A 15,153-nucleotide genomic window follows, 5' to 3' on the forward strand; every position below is an offset into this window, starting at 1 on the left:
TCGTGCATCTGTTTCGTTACACCAAGAGCCATTTGAGGTTTGTAAAGATGTGCGCACCTTGTGACTTGGAAAATGGGAGAGCGACTTTTTCGTTTCCTAGTAGAGTAACATTTCCGAGTCGGAAACCGTACTATGGAAATCTTGCTTATAATCCAGTCAATGAAGGAAAATCAGGCGAAAATATTCTGTACTCGCAATATTTGCACAATGCTAGAAGGGAGTCTCCCAAACAACATGCTGAAAGTCCTGACCGGTGGGGTGTGAGCACTGGGTTTGTGGGGCTCTTAAAGAGCATTTCTTTTTAGTTTTTCTTGAACAAATATAAAATCGCGGCTCCTAGCGAAAATGTTTTCCAGTTCAAAACGAACTACATTATATTTCTTACAAAAAAGGTACTATTCGTTTTTTTTTCTTTAGGATTAATACACTGAAGCGCCAAAGAAGCTGATTCAGCCATGCATACTCACATACAGAGACATGTAAACCGGCAGAATACAGCGTTGCAGTCGGAAGTGCCTATGTTAAGACAAGTGCCTGGCGCTGTTGTTAGATCGGTTACTACTGCTACAATGGCAGGTTATCAAGATTTAAGTGAGCCACCTAACGGCGATTTTTGTATCGACATTGTACGAAGTGTAATATCTACATCTACATCATACTCCACACTCCGTCGTCAGGCCACAAAGGCCCATCGGGACCATCCGACCATCCTCAGGTGAGGATGCGGATAGGAGGGGCGTGTGGTCAGCACACCGCTCTCCCGGTCGTTATGACGGTTTTCTTTGACCGGAGTCGCTACTATTCGGTCGAGTAGCTCCTCAATCGGCATTACGAGGCTGAGTGCACCCCGAAAAATGGCAAGAGCACATGGCGGCTGCATGGTCACCCATCCAAGTGCCGGCCACGCCCGACAGTGCTTAACTTCGGTGATCCCACGGAAACCGGTGTATCCACTGCGGCAGGGCCGTTGCCATATCATACTCCGCAAGCCACCTAATGGTGTGTGGCGGAGGCTCGTAACGACTGCCAATGGAGTTTGTTGAGCATCTATGTAAGACTCTCGCACTGACTAAACGATCCCGTGACGAAACGCGCCATTCTTCGGTGGATCTTCTCTATCTCTTCTATTAGTCCTACTTGGCAAGTCTCAGTCTGGCATCTGCTTTTCCTGCTGTTTGTTTTATTTGGTCACTCCACTTAAGGTCGCTCTTGATATTTACTCCTAAATATTTTTGGTCTCTGACTGAGCCGCTTACTTATTTTACGTAAGATCTAAACTTCTTAGGGTTTTTACTCAGATCGTCTGATAAAATTTTACTTTCAAAGTCATTGAACGCTTATCCTCATTACTCTCCTTACGATCATTTTCGCTTCGTTCAGCTTTTGCTTGTCAGCTTGGTTTTGACTTCTCTTGAAAATGAACTGAAGCTCTTCTTCTTTACGCAACAATTTTCTAACATGGCTATTAAACCACGGTGGTTGTTTCCTGTCACGTAAGACCCTGCTTGGGACATACTTGTCTAAGACATTTTGAACGATGCTTTTGAATTTTTTCTGTTTATGCTACCCATCTTCGTCCTCATCTCTGAATATTTGATACTGACTACTCAGATACTCTTCAATTTGAATGCTGACATACTTGCTAAGCAAAAATATCTTCCTACCTTTCTTGATATAGTAGTTCTTGCAAAACCTGTACTCGTAGTTGCCTTATGATCACTGATACCTTCATCTGTGATAACTGATTCGAAAAGTTTAGGTTTGTTTGTTGCTAGGAGGTCTGAGACGTTACCTATATGAGTTGGTTTTCTAACTATCTGCTCGAAGTAATTTTCGGACAAGATATTCAGAATTATGTCAGACGAATCCCTGCCGTACACCAGGTTTGATAGCATGACTCTTCTAATCGATACCCGACAAGCTGAAGTCACCTCCCGTTTTAACAGCTTGATTAGGAAATTTGCTAATGATATTCTGTAAGTTTTCTCTGAGGCGCTCTAACACTACAGATCCTGACCCAGGTGGTCTGTAAAAGCATCCGATTATCGTTTTTTACCGATCTTTGATGCTTGACTTCCCCAGATTAATTCACATTCGGGATTCGCGATAACCTCGATAGATGTTGTTGAGTTCTTTACTGCAATAAATACACCGCCACCATTGGTGACTAACCTATCCTTACGATAAATATTCCAATCTGAGCCTAGGATTTCATCGCTATTCACTTCCGGTTTGAACCAGCTTTCTTTTCCTGATAATCTTTGAGCATTACAATCTCGAATATGCGATTCTGGGACCTTTCCTTGGTTGGTCCTGTAGTTTACTAATATCATATTAACCTTTCCCATATCCGATCTCTGAGAAGAAATTCTAAAAATCAAATAAAAACAGTCTCGATCGTGTTTTCACATTTTTATTCGTTAGCAACTGGTTTCGGCCCTTCCCTCAGACCATCTCCAGGCTTCTATGGACTTCGCTCCGTCTGCCACCACCAGCAGCCATAACGGCGGGGTAAAGCGTGAATATGGTATGAGGTAAGGGCAGAAGGCGGTTGCTAATGAACAAAAATCTGAAAACGCGACCGAAACTGTTTATATTTGATTTTTAGCATTTTATACCGATCGCTGCTTTGTTCGAATTACAGAATGCTTTCCAAAATTTCGATCTCTGAGAACCTTGTGGCCGATGTAACTTCGATTTTGCCAGGCAGTTGTCTCTGATCCCAAGGAGGGTTTCTCTACACCCCCCCCCCCCCCCTCCCCCGCCCAAAAAAAAACCAAAAAAAAGAAAAAACTCTTGAGCACAGCACACGTGCTCTGCTACCTTAGTATCCGCTCCTTGCGTGTAGCACACACCTATTCCACTAAGGGGAACCCTACAATTCTCCACCTAGCGGAGGTCGAGAAATTCGCATTGGACACCGTCACAGAGTCGTCAGCTTTGCCTATGGTTTAGGTCTTCCACTCTGCTCCAGACCAGAGGACCGCAACCGGTCCTGGATACAATGCTACAAATAAACAGCTTAGCCTGCATCCCACGTGAGATGCTAGTAGCCCTCACCGGACCAGCCATCCACCAAAAGGAGATGAGGATGGCCTCAGAAACAAAGCAGCAGGCGTTATTCGTGCTGACATGTGCCAAATGTTTATTTATGAAACATCGGTGTCGATTTTTTAGATTCGTTTTTAAAAGGAAAATATCAATGTGCACTCTCAGTTGTTTCAAAAACTGTTGAAAGATTTTCTAACTACCAGCACATGTATATGACAACATACATCCCTCGTTTTCGATAACCTCTGCATGCTGACCTGCATACATACACTGTAATAGCTCTAAGATGGCTGTACGATAGTTTTCATACATCTTCAAAGAATGAGGTTTCTTAACTCAAATACAGCGATTTTAAATTAATTATCCTTTTTTTAATTTCATTTCCAGTCACCTACAAACTTTTTCATTCTTTAGTTCATTTTATAATTCACTTTACGCTGAGGACCATAACGGCCCAAGCACACAATAAACAAGGTTTTCAGAAAAATAGATATTTGTGAAAATCAAATTTACAGACAAACCACCACTCTCATCAGTCTGACCTGTTTTTACATCAAGTCTCAACAACCTACATTTTTCATTAAAAAATAATTTATCTTCTTTATGTTACGAAATATTAATTAATGTTTAAGATTATATTTATTTTTAATGTTAATTCACAACATTTCCATATCAAAGCTAGTGATAGTAACAGCTTTTGACAATTGTTAAGTTAGTAATTAATGTGAAACTAGAATCAGACCATAAAGAACAGATCCTAATTGCACCACACACACACAGTTATGACCTACTCCAATGCTTCATGGTCCTCATTATCATCATTTTCAATAAGCACATTCTGGCGCATGAGGTTCAGATAAAACTGCCGATACAACTCCGATTGTGAAGTATTAGACGCTGAGTTATGATGACAACCCTAGATAACAATTGAGTACTACAGAGCAACAAAATTATGCTTTCTGCTTTGTGACCATATGCAAATGAATATCCAAGAAATACGAGAGGCAAAAATCAAACAATGGAAACTCCAGGTAGGAATATCAGCAACGTCGGAAAAATCAGATTGCTACTTACCGTAAAGAAGGCACCAGTTCTAGACAGGCACAATTCAAAGACACTTACATATATCTTTCAGCCACAGCCTTCAACAGTAAAAGAGAGACACACACACCATTCACACACACAAACAAGCAAACCTCACTCACACACGACCGCCAACTCCAACTTGTTTGTGGTTGTGTTTGTGTGAGATATGCTTGTTTGTGCGTGTGAATGGTGAGTGTCTCTCTTTCACTGATGAAGGCTGTGGCCGAAAGCAATATGTAAATGTTTTTCAGTTGGGCCTGTTCTTTATGGTAAGTATCAGTCTGTGTTTTCCTACATTGCAAATTCGAGGCAACTCCATTAATGTTCATACATGCAGTATGGTGCTACAGATAATAGACAATGCTCGTTCACCATAAGATCAGCAGATCTCAGGGGCATGCATACATGCTACAATCTCAAAATTGGTGACTGTGTGCTCTAGGTCCTTATGGTTCTTAGTCTCTTGTATGTTTTCTATCATTTATACGTCATGTTATCGATATGTTCAGCTCATTTTAGTGAATATTTTCCAGGTATTTTAGGACATAAAAACATGGATGCTGCTGTTACAGGTCCATTTTCGTATTTGTAAACCAAATGAATTCTCATGAAAAGCAGCTGCCCCCACTACACTTCTCTGTTCCCACCCATCCTCCTTTGGTGCCATACGTTTAGCAAACATAATTTAATAGTCAGCCTTTACCAAGAAAACATAACAGAAAATTTCTACCAAACCAGGCAAGAATAGGATTTTGGCTAGCTTTGGCTTCAACTGATGGAAACCATTATCTTCAGCTAATTTAATTAGAGAATTAAATGTTCAGTTGCCAGCCATGTCAGCTGCTTAAAATACCACAATTTTTTGATCTACTACTTGACCATTGTGACTTCACAAGGTCTAAAGTACACTATGTGATCAAAAGTATCTGGACACCCAAAAAAATTCATTTTTCATAATAGCTGCATTGTGCTGCCACCTACTGCCAGGTACTCCATATCAGCGACCTCAGTAGTCATCAGATATCCTGAGAGAGCAGAATGAGGCACGCCACGGAACTCACAGACCTTGAACATGGTCAGGTGATTGGGTGTCACTTGTGTCATATGTCTGTATGCAAGATTTTCACACTCCTAAACATCCCTAGGTCGACTGTTTCTGATGTGATAGCAAATTGGAAACATGAAGGGACATGTACAGCACAAAAGTCTATAGGCTGATCTTGTCTGTTGACAGACAGAGACTACCGACAGTTGAAGAGGGTCGTAATGTGTAATAGGCAGACATCTATTTAGACCATTGCACAGGAATTCCAAACTGCATCAGGATCCACTGCAAGTACTATGACAGTTAGGTGGGAGGTAAGAAAACTTGGATTTCATGGCCGAGCGGCTGCTCATAAGCCACACAGCAATGACAAATGACACCTGGCTTGGTGTAAGGAGCATTAACATTGGACGATTGAACAGTGGAAAAATGTTGTGTGGACTGATGAATCACAGTACATAGTGTGGTGATCAAATGGCAAGGTGTGAGTATAGCAAATACCTGGTGAACGTCATCTGTCAGCGTGTGTAATGCCAACAGTAAAATTCGGAGGTGGTGGTGTTATGGTGTGATTGTGTTTCTCATGGAGGGGGCTTGTACCCCTTGTTGTTTTGCTTGGCACTATCACAGCACAGTCATATCATTGATGTTTTAAGCACCTTCTTGCTTCCCATTGTTGAGGAGCAATTCGGGAATGGCAATTGCATCTTCCAACGTGATTGAGCACCTTTTCATAATGCATGGCCTGTGGCAAAGTGGTTACATGACAATAACACCCCTGTAATGGATTGGCCTGCACTGAGTCCTTACCTGATTCCTACAGAACACCTCTGGGATGTTTTGGAATGCCAACTTCATGCCAGACCTCATCGACCAACATCAGTACCTCTCCTCAGGCAACACTCCAGGGTTGGCCAACACCATATTGAATTCCAGCATTACCAATGGAGGATGCTGCGAACTTGTAAGCCATTTTCAGCCAGGTGTCCAAATACTTTTGATCACATAGTGTATATTTGATTGAAAGCTTGTGGCTTTTCAACTACATGATGCAGCTGAAAGCCTGAGAATATTATTCAGTATTGCCGCTATGACGCTCTGGATTCTTACAGTTTAATTAGTAACTGCACTCTTTAGGATAACATGCATTACTTGATGCCAGTTAGTTTAAATGCACACACATGCCTGTTGCTGACTGGCTGTCATTTTATGTCCATGTCTCCATAAAGATGCATTTCCAGTCTACAATTATTTTGAAAGTTTTGCTGTACTTTACATCCCCTATACTACTCTCATTTTATTATCAGGTTGTTTTTTTCCACACCGTATTCAAGGGTGTGATGTTAGAAAATTGTTACTGACCTAGACTATATCTAGGAAGACTTGGAGATGGTCAGTGGCTGGTATTAAGGCTGGCAGCAACTTCTCAAAAAATATACATGTGATTTAATGTGAGTAAATAGACTACATTACCTGACAATGTTTAACTGCACAGTCAATAATTTTTCATGAGGCTCAGTCACGTCCTTCAAAGTACCCAGAAGTATCTCCCTGTTACAGTTCAATTTGGAATGGTCACATAACTATAGACATGGAGAAAATAGATATCAGACAATGAGTTACTATAAAACCCTAAAGAGGTATTATTCAACCACAGATGCAGTAGCTTGGAATATCCCTGTTTGATCACTTCTTAGGCACTGTTTATGAATATGGGATCTTTACTCAATTGGGTTAATAAATTATACAGAGAGTATTCAAAGAAGAGCTGTGTGATTAGAATTGGGTTGTTTAGTTTTTACAACAACATCACAGAAATGTTTAACAAGCAAACTTCAATGGGAGACGCTATGGAAGGGATATTTTGAGTCACAGAGAGCCTTGTCTTTGAACTTCAGAGAATCTGCATGTCATATGAGTTAAGAAGTATTTTACTTTCTCCCAGATATAAAATGTGTAAGGACCATACTGATACAATTACAGAAATTCAGGCTTAAATGGATGTGTAAAGACAACTGTTCTTCCTTCATGAAATCCAAAAAGGAATAAAAAGTGTAGAAAACGATACCATACACTGTGTGCTCTCCACAACAGGTTTGAATTGTGCATACTATTGTAACCTTTCTCTACATGCTAGTTTATCCCCTGAAAGTCTCTTCATTTCTGCGTGCCTGCTGCAAATTACATGTACTTGAAGCTGCTTACTGTAGTCAAGTCTTGGTCTCTCTTTACAACCCCCCCAACCCCGCCCCCCCCTCTCCAAAGACACTTCCCTCCATTATCAAATTAACTATTCCTTAATGCCTCAGGATGTCTCCTATTAATCTATCCCTTCTGTTAATAGAGAGAAAATAGCCTAGTTACTCAATCTACCCATGACACAAAATTCATCTGGCTACCACACCTGAAAGACCTATGGAAAAAAAGCATCAAATCATTGAATATTTGGGGCACTAACAGATCCTGTCCCCTGCAGTTTTATTGAGCATATTGACTGAACCCTATTTGGACTGGCCCAGTAGGCTACAGTAGCTCCACAATTGGCCTCATAAGAGTTGAGTGTACCCTGCTTGCCAACAGTGCTCAACAGAGCCGGATGGTCACCCATCCATATGTTAGCCAAGCCTGACATCATTTAACTTTGGTGATCTGACAAGAATCAGTGTTACCATTGTGGTACAGCCATTGGCATTTAGGATTACCTTAGCCATGGCAATTAGTGTGGCAGTCCATTCCAACTTTGAGGAGCTGTTCAGAAATTGGCAACATGTAGCCAAACCATCCAGAATACTGTCTCACAGATCTGTATGTATCAGATCTCTAAATATGCAGCCAGGAATAGACAACCTGCCACCTTGGTGAGGCCCATGGTGATTTTAAACCTGACAGAGTGCAAGAAAACTTGTACACCAGATTGTTATTACAAATTAATTTTCTTTAACTTTAAGTACATATCATGGTTTTATAATTGTATATATAGATAGAGCCCAGCAAGGAAATGCCATCTGGTTTTCAGCTGTTTTCCCTAATATGTCTTTCTTGTTATGATGTAGACTTATATGGAATTCTGAAGGCACTGGAGCAGACACAAAGGCATAACAGTTGAAAGTTTCTCATCTGTAGTGACTCACTCAGTGCAATACAAGTGGTACACTTAATGTATCCAGTGGACAAGTTGATTCAAATCATACATGGCACCTTACAGCAAATCTGACACTAAGGCAAGTAGATAGTCTTTTGCTGGGCACCAAGACACATCAGAATACAGATGACACAGCCAACAAAGCAGCCAATTAAGCACATTGGGATGGTTTTGTGCTTTGATGTGCTGTCACCCTGCACATAGTCATTCATTTTTTCACAAACTAATCATGTGTCAGTGGGAAACTGAATGTTGTAAGAGGCAAGCAACAAACTGTGGTCAGTCAAAACGAACATGAAAGCATGGTGGACTTCATGCTAACCATACTAGTGGAAGAAAGTGCTGCTCAACAGACTGTGAATAGAACACTGCCAATTAAAACATGTGGGGAGGTCCACCACTCTGTGAAGTTTGTAGTGTGCCGCTTGCAGTGCAGCATGTTTTAGCTATCAATGTTTTATGGTAAACACTGGCATAATGGCAATCATGACTTTGGTTGGTGATCTGCCCACCATTCTCACCAGTGTAATACAGGTTTTGAAATTCTGTGGAATGTTGGGCCTTGTCCTTAAAGTGTTGGGGAGGGGAGGTCAACATGCTCTGAATGGATAGCTTGCTCAGGGAGTTTCGTATTCATAGTAATTGATTTTATGTGTGATTCTTCAGTGTACCATGATCACAGTTTTTACAATTTGCAGGTGGATTTTAATGCCTTATAAGCAACTCTGCCTGTGGGACAGCCATCATCCCCTCCCCACAAGATTAGCATGCTGACATCTCATAAGAATCCTGATTATCATTCCCCACATTCAATATCATCATCAGCATCATCAAAATTGGAATACCTGTCTCACCAAGTGCATTTTTCTGTAACACAACATTTCAAGAGTTTCCATCTTTCTGTTGTTTATATTGCTAATCTTACCTGTTACATTTCCATACAAGGCTACTACTAATCCTCATCAGAATATCATGGAAATTTTGAGGTTACATTATTGTATATAAATTTTATTAATCCCCATAAACAGACCAAATATTTGTTTTAAATTATTGACATACATTAAAATTCATGCTGTGGCTCACTGAATTAATTTACAAAAACAGCTGTGACAACCTAGCTCCTATACCTACAAAAATCATGGGTCTGTGGGTTCAGTAAGACTTGAAATGGGATACAGGTGTAAGTAACTTGTCAAAGCAACTCTCAACAGTGTGCTACGGTTTGAAGATATTAAAAACTACAAAAAGTAGATGGTGAGGCAGGCACACTATGCACAATTCAGTTCACAGCTTTGTTTTGGAATCATTTTCTGAGGAAATACATTTTCTGAAGAAATACAACTCAGAGTGTAACTGTATTTTGAATGCAAAAATGAGGCCTGAGGATAATTTCTGGCCTTAAAAATAGAATCTTGTACACCTCATTTTACTGAGCTTGGAGTTATGTTTCATGTTTATATCTTACGAAAAATGATAAACTATTGCTGGATGAGGATGTACACATATGACACTAGAGCACAATTAGATATCCCCCAAATGTATTCCAGAACATCATTGTATCAGAAAAGTGTAAACCATTATGGTATTATATATACAGTAACATGTCAAAAGAAATACACATCGTCCCTAAGACAATATTTAATAACAGACTAAAGGGTCATTCCAAATAAAGGGGACTAGGGGTCCCCACTCAACCATCTTTAAATCTAATGAAATTTGGTGTGGAGGCTCTATACAGTCTTTGATGGTTACACACCAAATTTCAGTTCAAGAGAAAATCAATTAATTGTAATCAGCTCAGAATAAGCAGAGTTTCCAATGATGCTACAGCATTCATAGTTGACACCTTTGAAGCAGATGAAGAAATTCCAGCAGTCTCAATTCCAAGTTTACAACCAGGATAGTATGTTACTTGTATCTATGTAAATTTTTGGTGAATTGGAAATGTGTGAAGTTTCACATGAACAACATGACGTCCTCATCAGTTTTATGCACCCAAACAGTCATGCACATTCCTTCCATTGGCTGTCTGCTAGAGATACCTGCTGGATTCCTGACTTTAGAAGCCCCATTATCATCATCATCATCATCATCATCATCATCATCATAATCACCAGGAAGACAATACAGTTATCCTGAATCTGTCATTGACAAAATTGTAGAAGTGCTTAACCAAAAATGGAACTGACCTTTCAGTATTTTCGTTCCGCAAATTTGCTGTGTTTTGTACTATACTTGTTTTTATGTCATGTATTAAAATAATGTTTGAAACTGACTTATACACTCGAATAAAAATAATTAATTATGGAACTTAATGAGGAAATATTTGCTAGAAGTTTTAAAAAGGCCTAGCGAAATTGGGACATTTTCACCTTCGTACATGATGCAGAGGTGAGTAGCCTCTCTTTAAAATCCTCTAAGAATTCAACCACACAAGATAGTGGTCTGAAATTTGGTATATAACCATCAAAGACCATGTAGAACCTTCACACCAAATTTCATTAGCTTTGGAGATGGTCAAGTGGGACACTTTCTAACATTGGTCCCTTTGATGTGGAATGACCCTAAAGGCACTGCTAACAAAGCCCTGCTATTACTCTGCGCAAGAATTTCTAAGTAGAAAAAAACCGTAACTTTACTTGAGATGTATTTCAATCAGCTAAATGTAGTGTAAAATGTTTATATGTATATACTTTTTTTTTTTTGTTTTTACTCTATGTCCTGTTATGTTATGTTAGTCTGACATGTCCAACATTACTTCTACAATCCTGTACTTTATGCTAAATCTGGATCAAGAAATATTCTTGCAGATTTTGTTGAATTTCTTTAGCCTCATATCATACCACACATCAATGATAAAATTAAAACATTCATTAACTGTAGCTTTATTTTTAATGTGAGCCATCATTTCACTGTAGACACTGGCCTATCATGAGGACACTGCTACAGTATCTGTGGAACACACACACACACACATCATTAACTGTAGCTTTATTTTTAATGTGAGCCAGCATTTCACTGTAAACACTGGCGTATCATGAGGACACTGGTACAGTATCTGTGGAAAACTCACACATATACACACGCACACACACACACACACACACATGCCACTGTGGTGTGTATTGTGTGTGTGTCGGCCGGAGTGGCCAAGCGGTTCTAGGCGCTTCAGTCTGGAACTGCGCAAACGCTACGGTTGCAGCTTCAAATCCTGCCTCGGGCATGGATGTGTGTGATGTCCTTAGGTTAGTTAGGTTTAAGTAGTTCTGAGTTCTAGGGGCTGATGACCTCAGAAGTTAAGTCCCATAGTGCTCAGAGCCATTTGTGTGTGTGTGTGTGTGTGTGTGTGTGTGTGTGTGTGTGTTCCACAGATACGCCAGTGTCTACATGTGTGTGTGTGTGTGTGTGTGTGTGTGTTCCACAGATACGCCAGTGTCTACAGTGAAATGATGGCTCACATTAAAAATAAAGCTACAGTTAATGAATGTTTTAATTTTATCTTTGATATGTGGTATGATGTGTGTGTGTGTGTGTGTGTGTGTGTGTGTGTGTGTGTGTGTGTGTGTGTGCTTGCATGCATGCACACATAAATATGTATACTATCCGTTACAATAACTGACATAACAATAATAGTTCTTCCATTTTTCTTAAAATAGTAACACTGAAAGTTTCTAGGTGGTCACTTTGTTAAATTTTTATGGTGCTCTCCACAATAATGAATAAATTAAGGTTTTACAGCAATAAGCAAGATTTGAAATAATAATTTTATGTAGTTCAATAGAAAATAGGTAGCTGTAATAATGGTGTCTGATACTTGATTTTTTTCTTATAGGTTTCCTAGTGGAGTTTGTTTCTGTCCCAGTTGTGACAGGCTTCACATCTGCTGCTGCTCTCATTATAGCATGCTCACAGGTCAAGGGTCTGTTGGGCCTAAGCATCAAGGGTCACAATTTTGCTGAGACAGTGGTTGCAATCTTTGAAAACATTGGATCAACTCGTCTCTGGGATGCTATACTGTCACTCTTCTGCATTACAGCATTATTAACACTCCGGGTAAGATGATTTTTAGCTGTTTTATTTACAAGGCAGAAGCTTAAGCTAATGATAGCTAACATAGATTTATAAAAGTTGGGTCACTCCTAATAAGAAAGATTTTTATGCTACCCCAAAACTTCAAAATTTGAAATAAACTGTTAGGTGAAAACTCTTGTTAAGAGAGAACAAATTTAGATGGTGAGATGGATTGCATATCAGCCAGACTCATTCTGTGGTACTCAGTACATAACAAAAAGGAGTGCATAAATCCAAACTGAGAGATACAGTCACTTGACAATAATAAATACCTCTTTGGAACAATACATAAAATAAACTGCCTAGCAAGTTCCCACACAATCATTATAAATATTTGCCGAATGGTTTTGCTGAAGGATATATGTCTAATTCACATTAGGCAAGAAGTGAACAGATTTCCTTCACACCTCCCTAAAAATTGGTGTCAGAAATTTTTTTACTACAGTGCTCAATGGTAAATTATTAAGAGTAGTGGAAGCACCAAGTAGTTATCAAGACTCAATCTTGACCAAGAGAGCCACACATCAACAAATCAGTAGGAACTGAATAGATGCCATATCACATAAGATTCAGAGAGAAATGTTTCTCTTGAAGCCTATGAATGACCTGCTGCTGATAATCCAAATATCACCAAACTGAGTAATTATCAGAGATTAATATGGTGCAGGTGCTCCTTTGAAATGAATAGGTTGACACAGGGTGGGAATACTCATGACAGAAAAAAAGTGCAGTGAAAATCACACCACATGACTAGAAACATAAAATACTGTTGTTGGATGATAGATTGTATGGGCTTAGTAAGCCACCAGCCCACTTACTGAAATGTGTTATATCCTCACTTTTAAATGGAGATAGTCCTGTGGTGAGTGTCTGACTTTTGATAGTTTCGTCTTGGTTAGCTGGTTTCTGTTTCTTGAAACACAGATAATGCTGCCTGTCAGCACTCCATCTATGTGCGGCACAGAAACTGATATTTTTCAGTTTGAACATCACATTGTTTCCATTCATGAAGGGATAGCCTCCACAAAGCTGTTTCATTAATAAGGAGTAAATGTAATCAAACAGTGAGACTAGAATCATATTTTAATAGTGTCTTGCAATGTCTGAAAAACAATTTTAAAAAATACATTCAAGTTTCTAAAGAATACTCTGTCATAGCATATTAGTGCACGACTATAATCACAACCTTGATCTGTGTCCCTAGGATGCGATAAGTTTAATCAAAATTGATCAACTCAGAGGCAGTCTAAAAATGTGTTCTTAAGCTGTGATAGAAAGTGAAAAAAGAAAGATTCTGTGGAGCCTTAAGGAAAATGACATTAGAAATGTCTTCCTCAGTATGGAACCATACAGATGTGTTGGACTCAGCTGGGTCATACTTTGAAGGCTACCACTACTGACTGACCAAACATACCATATTTAATAAGTACATATATTTGCAACATCTGTTTCATATTTTCATGTTAGATCTTGTAGGCCTGTAAGACATTTCCTGGAAAATTGCAAGTGTGTAGTAAACTGTTCATCTCCTGTCACTGTGTTGATCTGTTTTCAAAAAAGTTGCCACAGTTCAAGGTTGAAAAGAAGTCGTGCATAAAAACACCGCAAGGAATAGTTCATTTGTAATGTGATCAGATCATTTGTTTTTTCTCAAATCATGTACGAATAAGATCTTCCCACAATCAGTGGGACATTACATAGAGATTCCTGCCTATTAAATTGTCCTCTCAGTATTAAATTACTGTGTCAGATTCTCAATACTGTTATGTTACTCTTTTATAACAGGCACTGGCCATGAATGTATCAATAACTATTAGCTTACTCCTTGTTGATTTCTCTCCAATGCTTCTATTTCCTAATGCAACATCTTTTTCCACTATACAGAATATTGTGTTTTTCTGCACGTAACATTGTTTCATCTTAAGCTGAGACTGACACAGTTACAGTATTTCTGTGAATTAATTTTTGAGTTTTAACTATGTACTCAACATTTCAACACAGATGATGAAACACCAAATTACAATAAATCTAGCTAAGTACAAAGGTATACATGTATTACGTAATTCTGTCACTCTTTCTTTCTCATCCTGTCTGGTAACCCTCCCCTGACACGGGGTTCTGGGTGACTTTTCTGAACTGTACCTCTTTTTCTAAACCTCTCCACTCCTTTCCCTTCACCCCTCCCCCTTCCCTCCAACTCTTCTGTCAGAAGAAGGAGCCATTGGCTCCAAAAGCTTGCATACATTAAATAAACCTTTTTGTGTGCCACCACTTGGTGAGTAGATTTTTTATCTGTCCAATTACACTACTCCACTATTTTCTGCTTACAGAAACTTAAGGACCTAAAATTTAAGGATACCAGCTCCCTGACAGTGAGAATCATTTCAAAATTTATATGGTGCATTTCTACATGGCGGAATGCAGTCATTGTCATTATAAGCACAGCTGTTGCTTATTATGTTAGTGAAGATGAAAAAATACCATTCATTCTCACAGGTATGTTATGAAACTGTATGATCTGATTCAAATACTGGAGTTTTACATATCCAACACTAATTACTTGTTTACTAATGCAGGAAGAATAGAACCTGGCCTGCCAACTGTAACTCCCCCACCATTCAGCACTTCATTTGACAATAAAACACTTTCATTTGGTGATATGTGCTCTTATCTTGGAAGTGGCCTCGCAGTTGTTCCCATCGTTGCCATACTGGGAAATGTGGCAATTGCAAAAGCATTTTGTAAGTATTTATTAATA

At 39.2% G+C, this 15,153-nt stretch overlaps 1 protein-coding gene across 2 annotated transcripts in view; it reads left to right on the forward strand.

The window, feature by feature from the left end:
• Positions 1 to 15,153, forward strand: part of LOC124777586 (sodium-independent sulfate anion transporter-like) — a 314,736-nt gene that overhangs the window by 241,047 nt on the left and 58,536 nt on the right. For both annotated transcript variants that reach the window (XM_047253041.1, XM_047253042.1), the window contains exons 4-6: positions 12,157 to 12,377; positions 14,726 to 14,891; positions 14,972 to 15,136. In XM_047253041.1, the coding sequence (XP_047108997.1) occupies positions 12,157 to 12,377; positions 14,726 to 14,891; positions 14,972 to 15,136 (552 nt within the window). The remainder of the gene's footprint in view (positions 1 to 12,156; positions 12,378 to 14,725; positions 14,892 to 14,971; positions 15,137 to 15,153) is intronic.

Source organism: Schistocerca piceifrons, chromosome 2, assembly GCF_021461385.2.
Source record: "Schistocerca piceifrons isolate TAMUIC-IGC-003096 chromosome 2, iqSchPice1.1, whole genome shotgun sequence".
In the NCBI taxonomy this organism is placed as follows: Eukaryota; Metazoa; Arthropoda; class Insecta; order Orthoptera; family Acrididae; genus Schistocerca; species Schistocerca piceifrons.